At 39.8% G+C, this 19,644-nt stretch overlaps 1 protein-coding gene across 1 annotated transcript in view; it reads right to left on the bottom strand.

The window, feature by feature from the left end:
• MCF2 (MCF.2 cell line derived transforming sequence) overlaps window positions 1–19,644 on the bottom strand; it is an 88,282-nt gene that overhangs the window by 56,814 nt on the left and 11,824 nt on the right. The window contains exons 5-10 of the mRNA XM_013976301.2: window positions 9,500–9,619; window positions 8,548–8,664; window positions 6,947–7,096; window positions 6,054–6,187; window positions 5,342–5,456; window positions 1,919–2,038 (exon numbers count right to left, since the gene is read on the bottom strand). Coding sequence (XP_013831755.2) covers window positions 1,919–2,038; window positions 5,342–5,456; window positions 6,054–6,187; window positions 6,947–7,096; window positions 8,548–8,664; window positions 9,500–9,619 — 756 coding nt within the window. The remainder of the gene's footprint in view (window positions 1–1,918; window positions 2,039–5,341; window positions 5,457–6,053; window positions 6,188–6,946; window positions 7,097–8,547; window positions 8,665–9,499; window positions 9,620–19,644) is intronic.

The following is a 19,644-nucleotide window of genomic DNA, read 5'->3' as shown; positions in this document are numbered from 1 at the left end:
GTTAGCAGGCAGGTCATTTACCACTAGCGCTACCTGAAAAGCCTAATGTCATTAGCTATGGCAGCGGTGTTATCGGAAGCTCACGCACTCCTGGTCACAGAAACAGAAAATTAACCAGCTCACCCAGAAGGTGGATGAGATTTGCTCCTCCTGGGAGGTACAGATTTAGAACATAACAAAATATAATCAATTAGATACAAACCAGCCAAGTGAAAGCTAAGGGATTTCATATCACCTCAGCCATGGAAATCCTGTTAGATCTAGTTGGCATCTACTTGAGGACTTGACGGCTCAGACGGTAAAGTGTCTGCCTGCAATGCCGGAGACCTGGGTTCAATCCCTGGGTCAGGAAGATCCCCTGGAGAAGGAAATGGCAACCCACTCCAGTACTCTCGCCTGGAAAATCCCATGGATGGAGCCTGGTAGGCTACAGTCCATGGGGTCGCAAAGAGTCAGACACGACTGAGTGACTTCACTTCACTTCACTTTTTGAGGACTTGACACATTTGAAGAGACGCCACAGGGTTTCCCTGTCAAAAAGGAACTCAAAGCTTAGTCTTCATTCTAACTACTGACTGCCTCAACCCAGTGTTGTGACTGAAACATAAAATTTACCATCTTATCCATTTTGAAGTGTACAATTAAGCAGTGTTGAGTGTATTCACATTGTTTTGCAAGATGAAAAAGATCTGGAGATGTGTTACACAATAATGCAGCTACACTCAATACTGTTGAACCATACACTTCAAAATGGTTAAGATGGTGAATTATATTTTGAGTGTCTTACCACAGTTAAAACTAAAAATTATTCAAAACAACAAAATGAAAACAAAACAAAAACAGACAAAAAATTCAAAGTTATGAAGCCAGTTTGCCTTCTCTTTTTCTCCAAACCAAAGGGATCTAGAAGTTGCCCCATGATCACAAAGATCTACAAGTATAACTCCAGTACTGGGCACCACAACCACTGCCTCTCAATTTTGTTTATAGATGCTTATGGTACCGAGAAATCAATTTATTTGTTGAGAATACACCTTAAAAGGGCTTCCCTGGTGGCTGAGCTGGTAAAGAATCCGCCTGTCATGCAGGAAACCTGGGTTTGATCCCTGGGTTGGGAAGGTCCCCTGGAGAAGGGAACAGCTACCCACTCCAGTATTCTGGCCTGGAGAATTCCATGGACTGTATAGCCCATGGGGTCGCAGAGAGTTGGACACGACTGAGCTACTTTCACTTTTTTACCTTAAAAACAACAGCTTCACTCTCACATACAAGACAGGAGAACAAAGCTAGAATGTGTTGAGTGTTAAAGCCTTGAGTTCAAGCTTTAAGACCAGCAGAATAAATGACAGCTGGCTCTTGTGAATATTTATGCTTTATGTCCATATATCCTAGGTATTGTGCTAAGTGTTTTATCCACAGCATCCAAATAATTCCTAATAATCACTCTGCAAAGTAGGTCATCACACCCACAATTTATAGATAAGGACACAGAGGTTTAGAAAACTTAATCAGTTTACCCAAGGCCACACAGCTGGTAAGGCTAAATAGACCTATCTATATGAATCTGTGTTTGATTCAGTTGCATATATCAAATGATAGCTATTTAAGGAATTATATTTTTAAGGTTTCCATCGTTTCCAAATACCAAATAGCATTCTTGATAGACATTTTTCTAGTTTCTTCAATATGATGTATGTTCTTGTTCCTATGGATGGGCCTGAAACAGTTACAACTATATGAGATGTCTGCAAGGTCATCTCAGGCCCACACTGAACAGAATAGACAAATATTGTTGAGCCAATTATACAGACTGTTGTTACAAGAGACTAGTCATAATACGGGTTTATACTACCAAATTACATCAAAATGTAGCTACTATACTCTTTAGATACACTGCATCTCTAAAATATAATCTTACCTGAGAATTTTCATCCAAGTTTTCCAACTTTTTAATTTTTTGTTTCACTTGAGCTATAGTCCCTGTTACATCTGCCAACTCCGCTTGTTGGTTTAGTATAAGTTCAGCTTCACTCACGAGCTAAAAGTAGGGGAGGAGAAAAAATCTTCAAACCATGCAAATTATTAAGCCTTTTCACCTAATAATCAAGCTTTGTAGTAAATGTTATTAATTAAGAACCTCAACACAGAAAAATCACATATACGGAAAATGTTTCAGCTATCTTATTCACAGAAATCAATATAATCTGTTAAAATTTAACCTGCTAGACATCAGTGTGCACTGATGATTTATAAAAGATCACTATGTACATGTGAAGGCATTTGTATGTGGACATGTATTGAGGTATACATATGTGCATATACATGCACATATATTCCCTAGCTGTATGGTGAATGGCTCTAGAAACAAAGACCTTTCAGTAGCAATGAGCACATCTAATACCCAGACCTTGGTTTTGAATATCATTTTCCAGAAAAAGAAATTGGGGCTTCATAGGAAACTGGCTGATTCCAGGGCTGAGGCAGAACAGGAATAAGATGAGCTTGGAACATCTCATTATGCCAGAAAGTAAAGAACTGATAAAAATGTTTGGGCATGTCACAAGGACACAACAGCCAGGTGGAAACAACAGAACAGTCAAGAACATTAATGAATTAAAAGCTAGGAAGCCCTAAGCCCAATAAGTAGATAAATATTGTACTAAAGGGCATTCTTGACAGACATTTTTCTAGCACCTTCAAAATGACTTGTGCTCTTGTTCCTATTGGTGGGCCTGAAACAGCTACAACCTCATGACATATCTACACAAAAAATCAGCATTTCACAACTATCATAGTAAAGATTGGTTGGAGCAAGAATCATCAACTGATGATACACTGATGAAGAATTTTTGATGAGGAGCAAGATAATTGTATGGCCTTAAATTTTCTCCCCACATATTGGGTTGGCTGAAAAGTTCATTCGGGTTTTTCTGTAACATCTTCCAGGAAAGCCTGAATGAACCTTTGGCCAACCCAATATTTCCGACCAGTTGCAAGGGCAAGCGGGGGTTGGTGGGGGGGAAGTAACTGTAGTAGGGAGAAATTCAACAGCACCCTGACAGGGTGACCAAAACCCTCCAAAGGACACATCACATATGTGGTATTCTTGCTGGTTATACGCAGGTTAATCCAATCATGAGACAATGTCAGACATACCCAAAATGGTGAACATTTTATTCTAAAAACGACTGTATTTTTCCAAAATGTCAGTGTCATAAAAGACAAAGAAAGGCTATGAAAACGTTAGAGATTAAAGGAGACTAAAGACACATGACAACTTAATGCAATACCTGACCCTCTAGACTGGATCCTGTGCTGAGGCAGGAAAATGATATAAAGGACATGATTGAGTCAATTGAGAGAATTGGAATATTGATTGCAGATAATAGAAAAGTATCACATTATTCATAAATGTACAAAATATGACCACTGTACTGTGATTATGCAAGAAAATATTCCTATTCTGTGAGTTCAAGAGGATCTCAAGTTTGAGAATATTCAAGTTTTTTCTTGCAAGTTTAAATTCCTATGTAAGCTTTATATTTAGTTAAATGCCTAAATATTCAGAACCTATCTGCTATGAATCTATCAGAGCCTATGTCATTATGAGAGACAGATTGCATCAGTGAGATTCGGACCCATGACAAACAATAGTGATCAGAGGCAACAATGACTTCACAGAACAGACATTAACCACAGGATGACAATGTAACCTGGAGGCAAATTAACATATAAGTAGAGGCACAATGGGTTTGTTCAGGAAAAGTAATGTTGCTGCATGTGTTTGGTTGGAGAGGAGGGACAGACATCAGTATCTGGAAGGCTCAAGAGCAATCTGACCTATTCTTTCATTTTTTTTAATATAAATATATTTATTTTAATTGGAGGCTAATTACTTTACAATATTGTATTGGTTTTGCCATACATCAACATGAATCTGCCACAGGTATACATGTGTTCCCCATCCTGACCCCCCCTCCCACCTCCCTCCCCATACCATCCCTCTCGGTCATCCCAGTGCACTAGCCCCAAGCATCCTGTATCATGCATTGAACCTTGATTAGCGATTCGTTTCACATATGATATTATACATGTTTCAATGCCATTCTCCCATATCACCCCACCCTCACCCTCTCCCACAGAGTCCAAAAGACTGTTCTATACCTATTCTTTCTTTAAGAAAAGTTTTACCGAGAGCCTGACACTTCAAAATCTGAATCACCATAGGGAAAGGAGACACAGATGTGTATAACGGACTTTTGGACTCAGAGGGAGAGGGAGAGGGTGGGACGATTTGGGAGAATGGGAATTCTAACATGTATACTGTCATGTAGGAATTGAATCGCCAGTCCATGTCTGACGTAGGGTGCAGCTTGCTTGGGGCGGGTGCATGGGGATGACCCAGAGAGATGTTGTGGGGAGGGAGGTGGGAGGGGGGTTCATGTTTGGGAACGCATGTAAGAATTTAAGATTCTAAAATTTAAAAAAAAAAAAAAATTAAAAAAAAAACAAAAGTCACTATCAAAAAAAAAAAAAAAAAAACAAAATCTGAATCACCAGAGGGAAAAGGCTGGTAATAATTGTGCCCTGTGTCCCCTCCCCCAACTGATTTGGCTAGAACAAATGGAATACTAGGCAAGTCAGCCACTCATGGGCAGAAACAGGCTGACCACATGTAAGAGAGAGAAATGACTTTTCCTTGGATCCCTGGAAAAATACTATAACAGAGACTGGTAGAAGCATGGAGGCTGACTATAAAGGGAAAGAAAAATGAAGCTACGTTTCTTGACCATATAGGATGGATTTTCCAGAAGGACAGAACTAGAATATACTTATAACCTTTTAAATAATGTATAATTAAACACAATTTAATCTCATCCATCAGGCTTTTTTATAGAAATAAGTCACTGAATCAGAAAAAAAAGTTTTGTTAGATCATATTAAATATGGTCAGCATAGGTAGATGGTAGTTTAAAAATCATGAAGGAAGTTAGTATTATTCCCTTGGTAGATTTCCCATAGTCTGAAAGTATTTTACATCTAAAATACATTTGAATATCAAACATCAATGTAGACAGCAACTTTACCCCTGTCATCTACGTTAGCCCCTTAAGTGCTTTCCCATAAGAAATGAGCCTGAGCCAGAGAAGCATAAGTGTTGGCATTTTCGTAGCTGTTTTCTTCATTCTAAGTCAAAGTGCACTCACACTTGCCTCCTTTTCACCTCTCTGGGGGTATACATGGGCATCCTGCATCTTGTAAGACTGTGTTTCTGATGATCAAGGAGTAAGAACCTCCGGCATAATGAAAGAAACTGTACCCAAGAAAAGTTTTAACTGACCTCTTGAAAATCCTGCTCAAACTTCCAGAGTTGCAAATACTGCTCCATTTTTAGCTGGTGTTTTTCCCAAAATCCATCAAAAGCTATTTCCATATCATGTACTTGAGTCAGCAATCTTAACAAAGCAAAATCATCATTAAACCAATGATTTTATTGCAGGTAGGTAGATAACCCTGATTTGGATGTTAAGAATTATAGGCAAACTCACAGCCCATGACATTTGGTCCAGGTAGAGACTATCAATGTCCACAGAATCTCCCCTAGGAGCAAACTAATATCTGTGGGTCAACACGGGGAGGAGTTCTCAGCTTGATTGTCAGAGGTCCAGGAACACTTTTGCAGGTTAACAGGTAGCCACAAAAATATATAATTCCTTTTCAAAAGTATAAGATGCTGCTGCTGCTAAGTTGCTTCAGTCGTGTCTGACTCTATGCGACCCCAGAGATGGCAGCCCACCAGGCTCCCCCGTCCCTGGGATTCTCCAGGCAAGAATACTAGAGTGGGTTGCCATTTCCTCCTCCAATGCATGAAAGTGGAAAGTGAAAGTGAAGTTACTCAGTCGTGTCCAACTCTTAGCAACCCCATGGACTACAGCCTATCAGGCTCCTCCATCCATGGGATTTTCCAGGCAAGAGTACTGGAGTGGGGTGCATTGCCTTCTCCGTTCAAAGTATAAGATAAGTAACTCTAAACCCCAAAGACTACTACTTACTTATTAATAGTTTGCCAGTCACCACTAGTCTGCTGATGATTTTCAAGTTTTGAACTCACAGCACCCTCAGCATCAGGCAATTCCAGATTTGTTAGCAGAAATTTTCCTTCTTTGGTTACAGCTGTGATATCCTTCTGTATAAAGGCAAAATAGGAGCTGGGTAGAAGGCAGCGTACAGCAACAGATGCAGAATAGAATAGTTCTAGCACAGCCTTTACTTTCATCACTGAAAAATCAAGAACTACCTCAGTACCACAGAATCCAAAAGCTGCGAGGATCTCCAAGAAGCCTCTGCCTACTGAGACAGATTTACAGTCCCCAATTTTATAGGCACAAGTACCCCAAGGCTCAGTTTGTAGCTTCCTCTCACTGGCAGAAAGTTCTAATTTAATATGGAAGCAACCTAAGCATCCAACAACAGATGACTAGATAAAGAAGATATGGTATACATACATATATATACAATGGAATACTACTCGGCCATTAAGAAAGAATAGAATCTTGCCATTTGCAACAACATGGATGGACTGGGAGGGTATTATGCTAAGTGAAATAAGTCAGACAGAGAAAGACAAATACCATATGATGTCACTTATATGTGGAATCTAAAAAGTAAAACAAACTAGTGAAAAAAGAAACAGATAGAGAACTAGTCGTTAGGGATGGGGAGAGGGAAGGGGGAGGGGCACCATTTCAAAAAAAGGGCCACTTAAATTCAACATATCCAGGAAATCCTCCTCTCATACTCTTTTTTTAATATTGTGCTTAACACCATATAAATATATCTTTTTGTCTCCTTACCCAGCAATCTGTGTGAAATAGACACACTCAGCACCTCTCTATCAAAAAAAATACCATGGAAAATTTTGGTTTGTCTCCCCTATCAGACATACCTTTAACAGGTGGTACCTTTCAGCACGAATTGCAAGAATTTCTTCTATTCCAGGAATGTCACCTGGTAGTTCTGTCTCAGCCAGTTCAGTTCCAAAGGACTGTAACATCTGAGCCGTATCTTTCACTGTGAGGGCAAAATTTTCTATAGCCTGCAAAGAGCCCGTGCATGATTCTCTTAATTCTGTGGTAACTTGGCCAGCATGTAAAAACCTAGACCAAAAACTATATTAACTTTCATTTAGATATGACAGCAAAGACATATACTATGACCTCTCCTCTGCAAGGAAAGTTGGCATTGGCCTTGACAATGAACCATAACTTTGCATCTAAGCCCCTAAGAAACTTAGTGAGGTGAAGAGACTTCTTGAATATCTAAACATCTGTACTTATTTCTCAAACAATGATGAAAACCTTTTTTTAAATATGCCATGTACTGAGTACTTTGTTTTATTATCTGGCAAAACATTGTATTTTCCTTATTCTATCTAATTTTGGAATTGAACAATTGTTTTATAATAACGACTTCTGAAGAGACATGAGAACATCAAAGCCACTTTATCATCATTTATGAACAAATGTTAGCATTTGATGGACTAAGATGACAGAGGAACATTAGTCACAATAATTCATTTCAAGTTCTGGAGAAGATTTGAAATTATGACCCCAAAGGCTCTGCTGCCCTAAAATGTCAAGTAAGGTTTGGTTGTTCATTTTGTTTCCAAAATCAGTGACTTAGAGAAAGAAGGACAACATTTAGAGACTATATAAACCCTCTGTTTACCATGTAACTCAAGGCGTCTGCTCTTTTATTTTTAGCTTTCTAGGTTATTAAAGGCAAGCCACTGCTTATTTTGACGACTCACTTTCATACGAATCAACAGGACTGCTGAATGAAAATAAAGATGAGGAAAATAAAATCCTGATTTAAGTAAATATCATTATTTCCTTCAGAAGGGTTCCCATACCTCTGGAATTAGATGACCCTTATATGACAGATTCACTCTAGTGAGGCACAGAGCCCTTGCCTATCCATACATTTCTAGAACAGAAGGCATTTTTGCTACAAATTTAACTGCCCCCAGGAGAATCACTAGACTGATGAGATTAATAAAATGACTCTCATTTTCTGAGGGCAAGCCATAGGCCAGGCACAGTGTCAAACATGGTATATCTGTAATCTCATTTAATCTTCTCAATAACCCAATGACGTAAAGTTTTATTCTTCCCACTGTATAGTTGGAAAAACTGAAGCTGAGAAAGCTTTTACAACTTGCACAAAGTTATATCGATAAAAATCAGCAGTGCTAGGATTTGAACCCAAACCCTTGGTTTCTTCAAGTTACTACATGGCCACAGGAGAGGGTGGGCAGAGTAGGGTCTCCTTATTCCCTAGGCCTCTCATTTAAATGCCATCCTCAGTGACTCTTCATCATTTCTAGATATTTCCTAAGCAAGAAAACCAAGATGTTGAATTATATATTTTTGAAAAACAGGAACCCCAGAAATCTGTTTTTCCCAAGGAAGAAAAAAAAAATTCTAGAACTAGATTTCAAAGCTAACATGAACTACAGGCTCTACAGTAAGGGCAAAAGAAACATACATTTCTGAAGGTGATCCATTCACTGTGGCTGTACTGCAAGGTGCCGCCTAACTCAGTGGTTAACTGCTTGTCATCAATGTATGTCAGCAAATCACTAACTGAGCTCAGCATAACAACCTATACAAATAAGCGAGAAAGATACCGTTAACTGCCCTCCACGGCACTCCTCCACACAGCCAACTGTACAATGAACTTTAGCATTCGTTTAGCAGAAATGGTTCTAATAATTCTCTCCTGTACATCCCCACACACATGGATATGCTACCTTCCCTCAGGGAATAACGGTTTTCATTTACAAAACATTTCTCTGTAAAATGAAAGTAATCTCCATAGAAACCCAAACACCTGATTCTCTCTGACCTAAAAATTGTGCACTGTCTGTGGTCAACCCTCTGAAAGAATGTTAAGCCCATGACAAAGGAAGGGCTTTCTGTAGTAAATTATAATTTATCATGAGGGACTGATCTTTGCAAAAGTAGCAAAATTTATGAGCACTCTTATTCCCAACACTAATAGTGTATAAAAATATCTTCTGGAAAAAAAAGAAAAGCTACTCTGAACTGCTCAGGATGTAAGTTCATGGGAGGTCAAATACATAAAACACACATTCATTTTATTCTCTAAAAATAAAATGTCCTGATTTTATACACACACACAAATACATACATACATACATACATACATACATACATATACACACACACACACACATAACATATGGGATTTACACCTTTTTTAAAAATGAACTGCTTTGTTACAAATTGACTAATCTTTTCCTTTATTTTAACAGTAGGGGCAGAAGACTTTTAGGCATTTTGAATTTACGATTTTGGAAGACAAATTCTAATTTTTTTTTTCTTTTACATGCACTTGTGACCACATGTAAAATAACAACACATGATACAAATTCTTCATGAGAAAGGGTCAAAACACTTAAATAATATATTCTTACCGGTAATTTGAGCATGAACTCTTCCTGACTAAATCGAAATCCAATGTCTGTGAAAGTTCGTTGGAGAAAACTGGTGGGACGAAGGACCAAAACCAAGTGTAAGTTCCCAGGGAATGAAGACTATAGGAAAAAACAGCACAGGAAAAAAAGAAAAAAATTGTCAAAACATGCACTCAAGTGAGCACATGGCAAAAAATATATAATCAAAGAAAACAAATTCTAAAGTCATAAAAACCACTGAAAAGATAAAACTTAAAAAATGGATGTTGATAACATCTTAAAACACGAAAATAGAAATGAAATGAATGTAAGGTCATCAGGTCAGTTCCTTGCAGTGCTTGTGGCCTGAAATTTTCTCACACTGAAGTCAATCCCACATTATGAAGAATTATACTCTTAAGCTTCATTTTAAACATGATTGTTTTTGTACTCAAATTGTTTTTAATCCTTGCAAAACAGAATCAAGAGGCAGGTTTCTAGGATAGCCCTAAAGCCTAAAGGGAGCTGAAATACTGAATACCTGCAGTAAACAATGGAAGAAAACTATTTTGTGGACTTGTATTTTTATTTCATCCAAGAGACATTCACCAAATATCTTCTATGTGTTTCCTCCACGTATTTAAGTGAATGATTATCAGGCACTGTTAGCATTCAGTGTACAGCAATTAATAACATACAGTCCCTACCCAGCTTGCAAGAAAATGACAGTCTAGAGTCTGTTAGCATCATGATAAGTTGATAAATTAAACAAGGGAATTAGAATAATATACAACAGGAAGGTGTAGCACAGAGCATCCTAGACCTAGGAATGTCAAAAAGGACTTGCCTAAAGAGGAATAAAGTGGATCAGGCTGCTTTTCTGGTGTATCCATGTTTCCCAACTTCTTAGAATACTGGCATATAGTAGGTGGTCAAGAAGTAACTGTTAAATGAAAGAGTGCAAAAGACAAGGAGGACCCTATGCAAAATTCACAAGGGCTGGAATAATATGGCCTGATATAAGTAATAAAGTACCACATTCAAATGCTTACTGTATGCCAAGTATTTTGCTAACATTATCACAGTTCCTCTTCATAAAAATCCTCCAAAGTAGGCAATCTGCTTTTACTAATAAAGAAAGTGAGGCTCAGAGAGTTTAAGTATAACTTGGCTCAACTGGTGAAGTCTGAATTGGTACCCAAGTCTGTATTACATCAAGAGGTCCCAATCAGGAAAGCTAGAGGAAGATGCTGTCGGGGGGTGGAGAGATGTAGTCATGGGAGATGGTGCTAGAAAGATGAGCAGGATCCAGACCCGGAAAGACCTTGGGTCTTTTCCTGGATGCAAGGGGAGACTCTTAAGGGTTTTTAAGTAGCAGAGCAACATAATTAGATTTGCATTTTAGGAGGATCACTTTGGCTTTGGGAATGAACTGGATATGGACAAGAATGGAAGCAAACAGATGAGTTTGCATGCTGGAACAGTCATCCAAGCGAGGGATGATGAGTTTCTGAACTACAGCAACATCAACAGGGATAAGGATAGAATTTAGGAGGTATAATGTGAAAAGTATGATAACTGGATATGTCTGATGAGAAAAGAATGACTGTAACAGTCAATTTCTAGATTTCTGGCTTGAGTAATTAACTGGGTGAATGGTATAACCCCCATTGACATGGGAACACAAGAGAAGCAGGCTTTCAGGAGGGGGATAAGATACTGATTCTTACTCCTGGACCTATTGGGTTGGAAGGGTCAGCAGGACAACCAGATGATGTTCATCAGACAAATGGATGTACAAGGGAGGAGGGAAAGAAGCCTAGACTGGGAATATAGAGTTGGGAGTCATCAGCCTCAAAAGAGCAGACTGAAGCATAATAAAGCAAAATATGCTCAAAATACTTTAAATCTTTCAGGAATACTGAAATATTAATAATTGAGCAAAACTATAAAAGAAAAATTAATAAGATACTGTGGGGGCAGGTATATATGGGAAGTCTGTACTTTCTACTGTGAACCTAAATCTGCACTAAACAATACAGTCTATTTTTTAAAAAAGAGTAACTTTCATAGAGGGATAAGACCTAGGCTCTGAAATGACATACAAAAGTGGAAATTTTAAAAATTTAATTTGAGATGGTGATAAAAACATAAACAAGTGGCAATGACAACTAAAGTGAGGGAAAGAGAACTGAGTGCGACACAAATAGGGAAAAGGAGCACAAGCTTAAATCAGTAAATTAAACAATGATTACAAACAGACACAAATTGGGATGGCTATCCAACTGATCACTCCCTAAGGGGGCCATGTCTGTACTACCCTCTCCTCCCATGAGATTCTACATCCTCTCCCCACCAAATTCCTATGTTGAAACTTAAGCCACAACGTGAAGGTATTTGGTGGTGGGGTATTCAGGAGATGACGAGGTCATGAGGGTGGAGCCCTCATGAATGGGATTAAGTGCCCTTAAGAAAGAGACCCCAGAGAGCTCCTTCAGCCCTTCAGCCATGTGAGGACACAGAAAAGACGACCATCTATGAAGCAGGAAGTGAGCTCTCACCAGATACAGAATTTGCCAGCAACCTGACCTTGGACTTCAGACTCTAGAACTGTGAGAAGTAAAGTCTGTTGTTTATAAATCACACTGTCTATGGTATTCTGTTACAGCAGCCCATAAAGACTAAGACAGTCTCTTATTAATCTTAATACTGGTTCCTAATGAGAACTGTTATCTTTCTACATGACCTTGCCCTCCTAAGATGCAATGATTTGTCATGGGATGAAAATTTGATGTAAGCAGAATCCAAGTCTCACACTAGCATTTTTTGAACTAGCACTAAGGGAAGGAAACTTAGAGGGTGCAGTTTCAGGGCCACTAGTAGCCATGACCCCTACAGCCAGAGGAAGCTTGAAGCTTATTTCAAAGAACAAAGCAAACAAGTATAGAGAACTGGAAATAGAAACAGAGAGTCCCAATGATACTGTATATCCTACTGTCTATTATGTTGTTTTTCAGTTGGCAATGGCACTCCACTCCAGTAATCTTGCCTGGAAAATCCCATGGATGGAGGAGCCTGGTAGGCTGCAATCCATGGGGTCGCTAAGAGTCGGGCATGACTAAGTGACTTCACTTTCACTTTTCATTTTCATGCATTGGAGAGGAAATGGCTACCCACTCCAGTATTCTTGGCCTGGAGAATCCCAGGGACGGAGAGCCTGATGGGCTGCCATCTATGGGGTCGCACAGAGTCAGACACGACTGAAGCGACTTAGCAGCAGCAGCAGCAGCAAGTCATGTCTAACTCTGTGACCTCATGGACTGCAGTACACCAGGCTTCCCTGTTCTTCACTGTCTATTATGTACAAATGTCTAGTTTATGCTAAGAATGGTACAATACTTCCCATAGTTGTTATAAAAATTAAAAGAAATAATACATATAAAGCTACTTTGTCAACCCTAAAAAAAACTAATAAGATAGGTTTTTTTAAATTTACTTGGGGTTCTTGGACTTAAGCACAAGTAGACTTAGACAAAAGGTTTTTCAGGCTGTGGATAAAGGCTTGCTTAAGGGGAAACTCAGACAGGGACTTGTGAGAACTTTGGACCTATTTCTAGACTGAGAGCACTAATTCTATTTCTACCCTGAAATATTCAGTTTAGGAGTTAAGTCTTTCCTTCTTCACATAGGAAAATTACCAGTATTAGTATTATACTTAACTGCCTTGACTCAGCTTATTTTTTCACTTTTAAATGGAATCAAGGGGCTATCCTAGTGGCTCAGTGGTGAAGAATCTGCCTGCCAATGCAGGAGACATGGATTCAATCCCTGGTCCAGGAAGATCCCACATGTCGTGTACCACAACTGTTGAGCCTGTGCTCTAGAACCCGGGATGCACAACTACTGAACTCACGTGTTGCAACTACTGAAGCCCATGCCTGTGCTCCGCTGTGAAGCGCCTAGAGCCTGTGCTCTGCAACAAGAGATGCCCCTGCAATGAGAAGCCCACACACCTCAGTGAAGAGTAGGCCTCACTCACTGCAACTAGAGAGTAGCCCGAGCAGCAATAAAGACCCAGTGCAACCAAAAATAAATAAATAAATGGAATGGAAAGCATCCTACTTTTGCCAACACTTAAAGCACTTAAAGTACTCTTATTTTTATTCTTTCATGGACTCTAGGTTGATATAGTTTCATTGTCTTTTTCTGACTTTCCTTAATGTCATATTTTCTGGTATTGCATTAGAAATCCCTAGATGTGAGACCCCAGGGATGATCAACTTAAAGCCTGGAATACTCGCCCCCCTCCAAAACTGGGGGTGGGAGTAGGGGAGGATACTACAGGAACAAAGAAAACCATGTGGTAACTCTCTGCCCAAGGTCAGGCCCTGGTCTCTACCCTGCCACTCCTAGGAGAACAAGGCTGTCCCAGCAGTCAGGCCCCTGATCACACAATAGGGGACAAAGCAGAAAAGAGAGAGACACAGAATCACTGTCCACAGAATCCATGGGGAAGAGAGTTCAGGCAGGTTTTGGGGGTGTTCAGCTGCTCCTAAGTCAGGGATTTCATGTTGGTTGTTTTATTAAATCAGTTATTCTGTCTATTTGATAAAATAGTTATAAACATTGAAAGCTGAATAAAATGCTTCTAAAAATATTTCTACATTCTAATCAGATCATTCTTAAGTAAAACTTCCTGATTATTTTATCATACCTTCTCCTCCCTTAATTCCTTCAAAATGTTCAGTGATTTGCTTATCACAAAAAGCCTACCAAATTTGCATTTCTAAAGAAAAAGCACTATCAAGGATGAACACTTCATTTATTGCCTGTATAATCACATTTGCAATGTTGTTCATTATAGGATAATTTTAGAATCTTTATTGAGCTGCAGTGCAAATCTTCCTAGAATACACGGATCCATTAAAACTGATAGTTACTCTCAAATCTAAGCCATTTGAAGGAACAAATAACTTGTAGGCAACAGCTATTATTTTTTTTTTTAACAGCTATTATTTAGTAGGCAAAACTACTAAACAACTGGGTGGCACTCAAACAATTCATTTGATTTGTCAGAGTTACATTTTTTAGAAAACTAAATTATACAGTTCAGACCAAGTATATTGTTTCTATCCCTCATGTCCATTAGATCCCATGTATGAATCAGATACACTTGACTTTTTAATCCCAGTCCCACTCACTTATCCCAGATTTAAATATGTGACTGCCAAACTAATTGCTGTAAATCCACAACTTCATATGAATGACTTTTTATAGCTTCTCTCCAGCCAACACACACACACACGTACATACATTTATATGTCTTCAGGGCCTCTCAAAGCCTTAAGGTAGGGACAGGAGATTGGCTCAATGGCCATGCGTTGGAGTGTTACTTTTTATTGAGTCACTACTATGAGAATTTTCCTCATTGTGAACATTACTATGACATTATGCTAAGTATTTTATCTGCAGTAGATTCTGTTTTTATCCTCATTCCACAACTGGAGGAATTGAGTGTAGTAGGCAGAATAAAGGTTCCCCAAAAATGTCCACATCCTAAACCCTGGAACCTGTGAATATGTTACAAGGCAAAAGGGACTCCGTAAATATGATTAAGAATCTTCAGAGCTTCCCTGGTGGTTCAAGTGTTAAAGAAACTGCCTGCAATGCGGGAGACCCAGTTTTGATGCCTGGGTTGGGAAGATCCCCTGGAGAAGGGCATGGCAACCCACTCCAGTATTCTTGCCTGGAGAACTCCGTGGACAGAGGAGCCTAGAGGGCTACAGTCCATGGGGTCACAAAGAGTTGGACATGACTGAGCGACTAACACCTCACCTCACCTTCTGATGGGGAAATGATTCTGGATTATTGGGGTGGGAACAATGCAATCACAAGTAGAGTTATTAAACAGAGGGAGGCACGAGAATCAGAGAAGATATAACAACAGAAGGAGCGGTCAGAGTGATACAAGGCCATGAGCTAAGAAATGTGGGCAGCTTCTAGAAACTAGAATGTCAAGGAAATTGATTATCCTCTAAAGCCTCAGCAGCCCTGTTGATATCTTGGTCTTAGCCCAGTGAGACTCAGTTGGACTTCTGACCTCCAGAACTGTAACAATACATTTGGGTTATTTTGAGCTACTAAGTTTGTAGTTAGTTACAGCAGCAACAGGGAACTAATACGCTAAGCTTTTATGATGCTAAGTAATTCTTGAAGAAATTCTAGCTTACAGCAAATACAGCTCCAGACCTTTCAGCTTTCCCATTCGGTTTGGGGAAACGATGTTCCTACATTTTCCAGCATGCTGCCTTACAGACCCCTAATCTGGTTGGTTATATAAACATGAAAAGGCACAGTTTCTATTTTTGCCCAAATAAACCCTAGATTTTAAAACTATAAATCGTTTCGAGAGCTTGTCAAAAAAGCAAAAGGATGTGAGCAAGGGTCAGCCTTGTTTTCTTTTATTGCTTTTTTCTTTACAGAAAAAAAAAAGCATGCAGCATGAGAGAGGAAACCTGGTTTTAGGCACTGGTTGCAGGCGATTTTTTTTTTTTCTTTTTTGTAGTTCCAACATGTGACTGCTTAAAGGCACCTCGGTAAAAATGAACATGTTGCCCATCTTCGCAGGACTCAGAGCCATTTCCCCGTCTCTGAGCCCGGCCCCACCCCAGCCCTGGGGAGCAGCTCCTACTGGTTCTTCAAATTCAGGGGCAGATAATTCGCTTTCTCTCCTCTTCCCCTCCCAGAGAAGACACTGAATCCCTTTTCCTCATGCCTGCCTTCAGATCACCCAACTATATGGCCTCACAACAGTTAGCACAGCAATAACAACGACCAAAGGCATCACTTGATACATTTCACTGCTGAAGGCTGGAAATTAACCTTGTTTAATGTTATTTTATGCAGCATCTAAAAGAGGCAATCCACACACCCTCTGCCCCCTTTTCAGTTATCCTAGCTACTTCTTTAAAAACTTTTACAAGTGGCTGGTACCACATAAAAGTTTGATTATTTTACTATAAAAACAATTTATACTCCTAGAGCTTTTTCTTTTCATCTTTAGAGCAAAGAAATGGGGTCACAACAAGAAGGGAACTCTTTACTGAAAGCCTAGGACATATGCTCCAGGCTTGTTACGTATATTATCCTATGTAGCCTTTGTAACATTGCAGTGAAGCAGGTATTACGGTCTTTCCACAGATGGGCAAACTGAAGCACAGCATAGTACACTAACTGCTTGCTACAGCTACCTGCTAAGGAGCAGGAGCACACAGGCCAATCTGAATCCTAAAGCCAAGCTCTTTCCAGGACACTTAACCCTTTTCAGACACGTCCTTCACCGCACACTCTGAATGCATGCTCAGACTGCCTGCCTTACCTTTAGGAATAACTTGACCTTGACACCTACAAAATGGGACAAAAACTAACAGTCAAAACAAATGCTTGAAACAATTTAGCATCGCGGAGCCTACTGAACAAATTTCATATCATTACAGAGTATTAATACTGAGTTGCTAGCATGTGATTGACCTCAGTAAAGGTGGGAACTATCACTTTAGAATATTTTGAGAAAAATCTTATGACCTCAAGCTATAGAGAAGAGTTTCCAATGTTGTGAGCTACTTCTGGACTCATTCTTCCCACACTGAAAGAGTACAGAAAGGAAGAGTTACTCCACAGATCACCAAATCCCTTGCCAAGTGACCTCAGGTGTAGGACACTCCCCAACAATGCTCTTTCCTTGTGGCTCACCCTTCTTGTCCCATATCCATTCTCAACAACCCCCCTCACTTGTTCAGAGTCATTGCAATTTCCATCAAGTAGCCAGCTGAAGCCTATCTGTGGACTCTAAGGCCACTTTACCATCCTTCCAGGTACCACCTATCATAGCCTCCAGAATCAGCCCAACACCAGAGATTCTTCCAAGTCAAACCATGGTGTCACCAGCTGAGTTGCAAATTTTTCACTCTGGTCAAGCCGTATCCATGCAAGCAGAACAAATCTGTCTTCCACTATAGTTCTAGGCTTTAGACTTAATCCAATCAATTTCATTTCAAGCTAGCTGTTCCTACAGACAACTTCAAGTAATTAATTTGAGAGAAAAAGAGAGGAAAGACACCAAGAAAGATAACAGACACATATGCTATTCCTTGGAGAAGGCCATGGCACCCCACTCTAGTACCCTTGCCTGACAAATCCCATGGACGGAGGAGCCTAGTAGGCTGCAGTCCATGGGGTCGCTAAGAGTCAGACACAACTGAGTGACTTCACTTTCACTTTTCACTTTCATGCGTTGGAGAAGGAAATGGCAACCCACTCCAGTGTTCTTGCCTGGAGAATCCCAGGGATGGGGGAGCCTGGTGGGCTGCTGTCTATGGAGTCGCATAGAGTTGGACATGACTGAAGCGACTTAGCAGCAGCAGCAGCAGCAGCATGCTATTCCTTAAGGTCCAAACAAATATCATCTTCTTCGTGAGGCCTTCCTCACCAGCTAGAAGTTCTTTCATAATAGTTATTTAATAGTTATTTATGAACATGTCCTACATTCTCTACTAGATTGAGAGCTCTTTCAGCTCTGTAGCCATTCCATGTTTACCTGTGTAACCCATATTGTCTGTAGCACAATACTACATACACATACTCATTAAGTACTTTTGTGTTGTATTAATTTCTGTGTATATTAAGTAAGTAAGTAGCTTGGTCATGTCCAACTCTTTGCGACCCCATGGATTGTAGCCCATCAGGCTCCTCCGTCCATGGGATTCTCCAGGCAAGAATACTGGAGTGGGTTGCCATTTCCTTCTCCAGGGGATCTACCCGACCCAGGGATCGAACCCAGGTCTCCTGCATTAGAGGCAGATACTTTAACCTCTGAGCCACCAGGGAAGCCATGTGTATAAACAGAAAGGGCTTCCCAGGTGGCACTAGTGGTAAAGAGCCTGCTTGACAATGCGGGAGACATATGAGATGCAGGTTCAATCCCTGGGTCCGGAAAATCCCCTAGAGAGGATATGGTAACTCACTCCAGTATTCTTGCCTAGAGAATCCCAGGGACAGAGGAGCCTGGCAGGCTACAACCCATGGGGTCGCAAACAGTCGGACATGACTGAAGTGACTGAGCATGCATGCATGCATATACAGAAAACAAAAAAACTGGAAATAGAACTGCCATATGACCCAGCAATCCCACTGCTGGCCATACACACCGAGGAAACCAGAATAGAAAGAGACACATGTACCCCAATGTTCATCACAGCACTGTTTATAATAGCCAGGACATGGAAGCAACCTAGATGTCCATCAGCAGATGAATGGATATGAAAGCTGTGGTACATATACACAATGGAGTATTACTCAGCCATTAAAAAGAATACATTTGAATCAGTTCTAATGAGGTGGATGAAACTGGAGCCTATTATATAGAGTGAAGCAAGCCAGAAAGAAAAACACCAATACAGTATACTAATGCATATATATGGAATTTAGAAAGATGGTAACGATAACCCTGTATGCGAGACAGCAAAAGAGACACAGATGTATAGAACAGTTTTTTGGACTCTGTGAGAGAGGGCGAGGGTGGGATGATTTGGGAGAATGGCATTGAAACATGTATAATATCATATATGAAACGAATAGCCAGTCCAGGTTCGATGCATGATACCGGATGCTTGGGGCTGGTGCACTGGGATGACCCAGAGGGATGGTTCGGGGAGGGAGGAGGGAGGAGGGAGGGGGGTTCAGGATGGGGTACACGTGTATACCTGTGGCGGATTCATGTTGAATTTACAATACAATATCGTAAAGTAATTAACCTTCAATTAAAATAAATAAATTTATTTTAAAAAAAGAACTGAGAAAACATCTATGCATATAAAGGAATTAGAAATCTTCTTAACACTTAAGTCAATTACTTTTGATAACAAAAGTACTAATGTCAGTTGCACCCAATATTGTAAAGCACATACACAGGCATCTCTTGTGCACCATAAATTGTCTGTTAAAAATCTTAAGCTATTATTCCCATAATATAAAATCATGTGTAGAGCTGGAGATGCAATTTTGTCAAAATAAAAAGATTCATATCCTAAACTGTAATTTTAAAAATACTATCTTGTGCTAAGAGCTTTATTAGAAAATAAACCAGTTACTCACCCATGAATGTTCAC

Source organism: Capra hircus, assembly GCF_001704415.2.
Source record: "Capra hircus breed San Clemente chromosome X unlocalized genomic scaffold, ASM170441v1, whole genome shotgun sequence".
Lineage (NCBI taxonomy): Eukaryota > Metazoa > Chordata > Mammalia > Artiodactyla > Bovidae > Capra > Capra hircus.
The sequence above is the reverse complement of the archived record's forward strand: the minus strand, read 5'-3'. Positions and strand labels throughout refer to the sequence as shown.